The sequence below is a fragment of the Trypanosoma grayi genome (assembly GCF_000691245.1).
Source record: "Trypanosoma grayi strain ANR4 Tgr_828_V1, whole genome shotgun sequence".
In the NCBI taxonomy this organism is placed as follows: Eukaryota; Euglenozoa; class Kinetoplastea; order Trypanosomatida; family Trypanosomatidae; genus Trypanosoma; species Trypanosoma grayi.
The window spans coordinates 1-7,585 of NW_008826447.1; the positions used below are offsets into that span (position 1 = coordinate 1).

The window sequence follows — 7,585 nt, forward strand, 5'->3', positions numbered from 1 at the left end:
AAGATGGAGGAGCGGCTGGCGGCACACTTCGCACGGCTGGACCACGTCTCCTTCCCCTTTTGAGTTGCTGCAGTCTGCATTTCTATTACACAAAATATATTCGTGAAACTCTTTCATACCACCTTCGTTTTTAGTTTTTTTTTTTGGGTTTCTCGTGCTGGAGGGAGGCTGTTCCCGTGGCACCGTGCCGTTCCCCTTCCTTTTTTTTGCCCTTTCTTCTCCCTGCGATGCCTCAATCCACCAGCACGGCGTGTGTGTTCTCTCATATTAATCGTGGCCACTGACATTTCGGGCTTCTATCGAAGATGACCCGAGAGAGAGAGAGAGCGAGGTTGTCTGATTCACATTTTTCTCCTTATTGCGCTTTCTTCCTGTTTATACCACATACTTCTGCTGCGGCGGCTGTTGTTCTGAAAAGCCTCTTGTCTTGTTGTTTTTTCCCCCCTCGCTCTCCTTCCTCATTTTGGACACCAAAGTGCGGAGTGCATGGTGAATGCCAGGAGCGCCACAGCGGCAGGGCGATCGTAAAGCAGATGAACAATGATAATAACATGAATAGCAACAGCAACAACACTAATGGCGCTGAGCAGGATGGACGTCTGCAGTCGCTGTTGGGGACCCCCTGCAGCGTGCGTGGGGCAGACGCCAGCGTGAAGCGTGGACAACTGCTAGAGGTGCGCTACCTCTGGACGCCGGCGCTGCTCGGCACTGATGTCCACGCATTGCTTCCGCCGCCGCTCTACGGCTTCGTGCGCGTGAAGGATGTGGACCACCGCCTAAGTGGCTGGTTTCCACTTGAGGATATTGAGTTGAAAGAGTCGAGGGGCAATGGTAACAACACCAGCAGCAATACTAACAATAACACCACCGCTATCACCAGCAGCTGCGGTAACACCGTTCCAGACTGCGGATCCCCACAGCCATCGATAACGAGTCGCATCAACAGACCAGTCCTGAGCTCTGTGTACTGTGAAGTGACCCCAGGGATGGTCCGCACGCGCCGCGAGGAGAAGCAGCTTGACTTCTTTGAGGAGCGTCTCCTCCGTGACTGCCGCACACCCACGACAGTTCGAAACTTTGTGTACCTCTGTAACTTTGTCTTTGCTCCGTGGTACTACGCGCCCTACGGTATTTTTCACGGCGAGTACGATCCGATGGCACCGAGCAGCAGCGGCAGCAGCGAGTTGCAACAACAACTCGGGTTGGTGGTGACAAGCCGAAATCCGTTCATCCGCGACGCCTACCTCTGTCCGTTCTCTCTCCGCATTTACAGCACCTTTGAGCAAATGCGTTATGAAACGCTGCAGTACCGCTCAGGACGGCTACGGCCACCGGGTCAAGAGATTTATCGTGACGAGGCGCGTGGATTCTCCATGTTTGAAGTCAACGGCGGCCGACAGGTGACGTACTGCCGCCACCTATTCCTCTTGGGCAAGTCATTCCTCGAGAACAAGCTGGCGGGGCACGATGTTCACAACTACTACTTCTACATTGTCTGCCTCCACCAGCGGCACTTCCCTCAGTACGTGGATGACCCCACGGCAATGTACTTTGCTGGCTACTTCACCTGGGAGAAACAGGTGGCCGACAACAATCTGGCGTGCATCGTCACACTGCCGTGCTTTGCAGGTGGGGCGGCGCAGCAGCACGATGCCCAGAAACCGCGACTGGGCCACTTTGGGCAGTTCATGATTGCCGCAAGTTACGAGCTCGCGTACCGCAGAAAACACGTCGGGTCACCGGAGAAGCCACTCTCGGATTTGGGCGCCTCTGCGTATGACCGCTACTGGCGCCGCGTCCTCATAACGTGGATGCACAAACTCCTCACCGACACCGCCGCGGCTGCTACCGTAATTGAAGACAACACCAGCGACGAGGAGGCGGTGTCGGTCGTGGCAACACAGCTGGGTCGCAGGACAAAGCGACCACGCGCCGGTAGCAGCAGCAGCAGCAGCGGCGGCAACAACGCCGCAGAGGACGACGCAGACACGGTGGCAGTCATGAGTGTATGCGAGATTGCGCATCAGGCACAACTGGAGAAGGCGGATGTCTTGCGGACGCTGCTCCACATGGGGTTACTGCACCTCAACGCCGAGGACCGAAGTCTGCGGCTCGTGATACCCGTTGCTTTTGTGCGTCGCGAGTACGCCAAGGCGAAGCAGCAGGCGAAGGACCTCAGCCGCGCGGAGTTTAACGCAGCGCTGCTGACGAGTCGCGGCGGTGTGGCGTGGGCAACGTCGTCTACGTCACTTCGCCAGCAGCAACATCAGCAGAAGGGACAGCGCTAGGCGAAGGAGGCGTGAGGTTGTACAATAAGTTTGTGTCTGTGTTGGTGTGCATATTTCTCACTTCACATATGTGCAGGGCTCATGGGGAATCTTTTCCCTTTACCATTACGGCCGTTGTTGTGCTCGAATGCCATGCTTTCTATTTCCATTTCTATTATTGTTGAATCAAGCGATCCGTTACGTCTTAAGAACAAAGGGGCTTCCCTCTCCCTCAATATATAAACATAAAAGGTGATCGCCTCTCACCCTCCCCCCCCCCCCCNCCCCCCCTGAGCGGTAAGGGGCGCACGCATACACACAGACACTCCATCTGTAGACGGCGCATAGACCACGAAGAATAGAAGTTAATCGGCCCAAGAGAGAGCCGTAAACACACATACATACACAGACTGACCGACCGACCGACAGACAGAGAGATTTAAAACCTACAGTTCCCGACGCAACGATGTCGAAGCGGACCGTGGAGGAGATCTACCAGAAGAAGACGCAGCATGAGCACATTCTCGCCCGCCCCGATATGTACATCGGCACCATTGAGCCGGTCACCGACGACATGTGGGTCTACGACGAGGCGGAGAGCATCATGAAGCTGCGCAAGTGCACGTGGACGCCGGGCCTGTACAAGATCTTCGACGAGATCCTCGTCAACGCAGCGGACAACAAGGTGAGGGACCCGCTCGGGCAGACGGTCATCAAGGTGTGGATTGACGCGGCGCGGGGAATGGTGCGGGTGTACAACAACGGCGAGGGCATCCCCGTGCAGCGGCACCGCGAGCACGACCTGTGGGTTCCGGAGATGATCTTCGGCCACCTGCTCACATCGTCCAACTACGACGACACGGAGGCGAAGGTAACCGGCGGTCGCAACGGCTTCGGCGCGAAGCTGACAAACGTCTTCTCCTCCCGTTTCGAGGTGGAGACAGTCCACAGCCGCTCCCGCAAGAAGTTCTTCATGCGGTGGCGCAACAACATGCTGGAGAGTGAAGAGCCCGTCATCACCTCGTGTGAGGGGCCCGACTACACTGTTGTGACGTTCTACCCCGACTTTGCGAAGTTCAACCTCGATGGATTCAACGAGGACATGCTGTACATGATGCATCGCCGCGNTTGTGACGTTCTACCCCGACTTTGCGAAGTTCAACCTCGATGGATTCAACGAGGACATGCTGTACATGATGCATCGCCGCGTCTACGACGTTGCGGGCTGCACCGACAAGTCGCTGCGCTGTTACCTCAACGACACCAAGATCGCCTGCTGCTCCTTCGTGGAGTACGTCGACTTGTACCCCACAATGGGCGAGGAGCGCAAAGCGGCAAGCTACGCGCGTGTGAATGATCGCTGGGAGGTGTGCGTGCGTGTGTCGAACATCGGCTTCCAGCAGGTGAGTTTCGTCAACTCCATCGCCACCACGCGGGGCGGAACGCATGTGAAGTACATTACCGACCAGATCATCACCAAGGTGACGGAACAGGCGAAGCGCAAGAGCAAGACGGAGGTGAAGCCGCACATGATTCGGCCGCACCTCTTCGTGTTCATCAACTGCCTCATTGAGAACCCCGGCTTTGACTCGCAGACAAAGGAGACACTCAACACCCCGAAAGCCCGTTTTGGCTCCACCTGTGACCTCCCCGCGGCGATAGTCGACTGCATCCTCAAGTCCAGCATCGTGGAGCGTGCAGTGGAGATGGCGAACAGCAAACTCACGCGCGAGATCGCGTCGAAGCTGCGCAACGCGGACCGTAAGCAGATCCTCGGCATCCCGAAGCTTGACGACGCCAACGAGGCGGGTGGGAAGTACGGTCACCGATGCACCCTCATCCTCACCGAGGGAGACTCCGCCAAGGCGCTCTGTACCGCCGGACTCGCGGTAAAGGACCGTGACTACTTCGGTGTTTTTCCGCTCCGCGGCAAGCCGCTTAACGTCCGTGACGCGACGCTGAAGAAAGTGATGGCGTGCGCTGAGTTCNCTACTTCGGTGTTTTTCCGCTCCGCGGCAAGCCGCTTAACGTCCGTGACGCGACGCTGAAGAAAGTGATGGCGTGCGCTGAGTTCCAGGCGGTGAGTAAGATTATGGGGCTCGACATACGGCAGAAGTACAACAGCGTGGAGGGTCTGCGCTACGGGCACCTCATGATTATGTCCGACCAGGACCACGACGGCTCCCACATTAAAGGCCTCATCATCAACATGATCCACAACTTCTGGCCGGACCTGCTCAAGACGCCAGGGTTCCTGCAGCAGTTCATCACACCCATCGTGAAGGCACGTAAGAAGGGCCGAGCCGCCAACGACGAGCGGGCCATCTCCTTCTTCTCGATGCCAGATTATTTTGAGTGGAAGAACGCCATTGGGGATGGCATAAAGAACTACGAGGTGCGCTACTACAAGGGTCTCGGTACATCTGGCGCAAAGGAGGGTCGTGAGTACTTTGAGAACATCGACCGCCACCGCCTTGACTTTGTGCACGAGGACGTGCACGACGACTCACGCATCGTCATGGCCTTTTCAAAGGACAAGGTGGAGGAGCGCAAGCAGTGGATTACACACTTCAAGGCCAACACCAACCCCAACGAGACGATGAACTACAACGTGAAGACAGTGTCATACTCAGAGTTCGTTGACAAGGAGCTTATTCTCTTCTCAGTGGCTGACTGTGAGCGTTCCATCCCGAGCGTTGTGGATGGGCTGAAGCCCGGACAGCGCAAGATCATGTTTTCCTCGTTTAAGCGCAACCTCACGCGATCCATTAAGGTGGTGCAACTAGCCGGTTACGTCTCTGAGCACGCGGCGTACCACCACGGCGAGCAGTCGCTGGTGCAGACCATCGTTGGCCTCGCACAAGACTTCGTGGGCTCGAATAATGTGCCGCTGCTCCAGCAGGACGGTCAGTTTGGTACACGGCTGCAGGGCGGCAAGGACCACGCTGCGGGCCGTTACATCTTCACCCGCCTCGCAAACATCGCGCGGTACATTTACCACCCCTCGGATGACTACGTCGTGGACTACAAGGATGACGACGGGTTGTCGGTAGAACCCTTCTACTATGTGCCGGTGATCCCAATGGTGCTGGTGAACGGCACCTCCGGCATCGGGACGGGCTTCGCGACGAACATCCCCAGCTACTCGCCGCTCGAGATCATCGACAACTTGATGCGGCTGCTGTCTGGGGAGGAGCTGCAGCCCATGAAGCCGTGGTACTTTGGATTCACCGGCGAGATTGTTGAGAAGGAAAAGGGGAAGTTCATCTCTGTGGGGCGTGCCACCGTGCGCCCCGACGGCATCGTGAGCATCACAGAGCTGCCCATTGGCACATGGACGCAGTCGTACAAGAAGTTCCTCGAGGAGCTTCGCGAGAAGGAGGTGGTGGTGCAGTACCGCGAGCACAACACCGACGTGACGGTAGACTTCGAGGTCTTCCTACATCCCGATGTGCTGCGGCAGTGGCTCGCGCAGGGCTGCCTTGAGGAAAAGCTGCAGCTGCGTGAGTACATTCATGCTACGAACATCATTGCCTTTGACAGGGAGGGGCAGATCACAAAGTACCTCGATGCGGAGGCGGTGCTGAAGGAGTTCTACTTGGTGCGCCTCGAGTACTACGCGAAGCGGCGAGACTTCCTCATCGGCGACCTGCGCCGCACCGCGTCGAAGCTGGAGAACATGGTGCGCTTCGTGACGGAGGTGGTCGNCCGCCTCATCGTGACGCGGCGGCGCAAGCGGGAGCTGCTGGAGGAGCTGCAGCAGCGTGGCTACGCCCCGTTCCCGCCGCAGCAGAAAAAGAAGGTCAGCTCCACCACCGTTGAGCAGGAGGAGGATGAGGGCGCCGTGGACACAGCAGGGCGCGCAACGGCGGGGGCGGATGAGTTGCTGCTGCTGCACGGTGACCCGCGCGAGGAGCAGGAGGGCGACGTGGAGCCGCCCGAGGTGCAGCGCGCCACGCGGGACTACGACTACCTGCTGGGGATGCGGCTGTGGAGCCTCACGGCGGAGATGATCGCGCGGCTGCTCGCGCAGCTGCAGAGGGCGCGCGACGAACTCAACGCCCTCGAGAAGCGTACGCCGAAGGACTTGTGGCAGGATGACCTGAAGCTGCTGCGCCCGCGTATCGAGAAGCACTTCGAGGATCGTGCGAAGGAGATTGCGTCGATTCAGCGCAAGAAGATGGAGAAGAAACGGCCGTTTGATCCGCGGCGGCTGCGTGTGCCGCTGCTCTCTGACAAGGCGCGGCAGGCACTCGCGAAGGAGTCCGTCAAGACGGAGAAGAAGAGCGGGCGCACCACTCGGGCAGACAACAGTGGAGATAACAGCACCACTAACAGCGGTGCCGCACCTCCACGCAAAGCCCCAGCAAGACGCAAGAAGAAGAAGTCGAGCGACAGCGACGGCGACGACGACGACTTTGAGGACTTCGACGACGGCGGCAACAGCGGCGGTAGCGACTGGCAGCCCGATGATGACAGCACCGACCTGGTGGAACGCGACGACGGGCCCGGCGGAGGCGGCGGCAACAAGAAGGATGGCGGGCAGCAGAAGGCCCCGCCAAAGCAGCCTGCCGCAAAACGGGCGCCCCGCAAGCCGAAGGAGGAGAAGGTGAAGCAGGAGGGAGGCGCCAAGCGTGTCAGGACGGAGAAGACCGCACGGGTGACTCTCACGGATGACTTCGACATCGACAGCTTCGGCATCGAGGCACTCATGAACTCGGCGCCCAAAACAACGCCAGCCACATTCACCACCACCACCACCACCCCAGCAGCAGTAGCAGCCGTGACGGCGCCGCGGCGGTTCACAGTGACTGACGAAGATGGGGACGATGACTTGTTGCTCCTTGGCGTGACTAAACCGGAAGAGAAGAAGCCACTGCCAGTAAAGCAGGCGCCAAAGCGTGTGGAGCGGAAACCGCAACAGAAACAGGAGAAACAGAGTTCGCGGAAGCGTCGTCGTCGTGGCGGCAGCAGCAGCAGCAGCGAGGATGAGGATGAGGATGATGAGGAGGACGACGATGATGATGATGATGATGATGAGACCGCAAGCGATTCTTCCTCGTATGACTTCAGCGACTAAACAGCAGCAGTAATATGGGAAATGCACATGTGCAAGGGACAGATAACGGCGAGCACTGCCATAGACACACGACACACGGCAGAGGTGTCGGAAATACGTGAGAGACACACAGAAAGAGAAAGAGAGAGAGAGAGAGAAAGGCTGAGAAAGTGAATGAACAAAGAAAAGAGTGAAAATTTTTTGTAGACATCAATGAAAGGGACGAGAGGCGAAGCAAAAAAAAAAAAGCTGCTTTCAT

At 57.8% G+C, this 7,585-nt stretch overlaps 4 protein-coding genes across 4 annotated transcripts; all 4 read left to right on the forward strand.

Annotated features, from left to right (window-relative positions):
- Positions 1–533: 533 nt before the first annotated feature.
- On the forward strand, positions 534–2,288 carry DQ04_08281000 (histone acetyltransferase; the record flags this gene model as incomplete). Its single annotated transcript, XM_009315502.1, has 1 exon — positions 534–2,288. One exon carries the CDS (start codon positions 534–536, stop codon positions 2,286–2,288), a length of 1,755 nt encoding a protein of 584 aa, XP_009313777.1.
- A 445-nt stretch (positions 2,289–2,733) lies between these two features.
- DQ04_08281010 (alpha DNA topoisomerase II) lies at positions 2,734–3,624 on the forward strand (the record flags this gene model as incomplete). The annotated part of the gene is made up of 1 exon (XM_009315503.1): positions 2,734–3,624. The coding sequence occupies one exon, from the start codon at positions 2,734–2,736 to the stop codon at positions 3,622–3,624; it is 891 nt and encodes a 296-aa protein (XP_009313778.1).
- Positions 3,625–3,796: 172 nt separating this feature from the next.
- DQ04_08281020 (putative DNA topoisomerase II) lies at positions 3,797–4,315 on the forward strand (the record flags this gene model as incomplete). Its single annotated transcript, XM_009315504.1, has 1 exon — positions 3,797–4,315. The coding sequence occupies one exon, from the start codon at positions 3,797–3,799 to the stop codon at positions 4,313–4,315; it is 519 nt and encodes a 172-aa protein (XP_009313779.1).
- A 44-nt stretch (positions 4,316–4,359) lies between these two features.
- DQ04_08281030 (putative DNA topoisomerase II) lies at positions 4,360–7,347 on the forward strand (the record flags this gene model as incomplete). The annotated part of the gene is made up of 1 exon (XM_009315505.1): positions 4,360–7,347. The coding sequence occupies one exon, from the start codon at positions 4,360–4,362 to the stop codon at positions 7,345–7,347; it is 2,988 nt and encodes a 995-aa protein (XP_009313780.1).
- Positions 7,348–7,585: the final 238 nt, after the last annotated feature.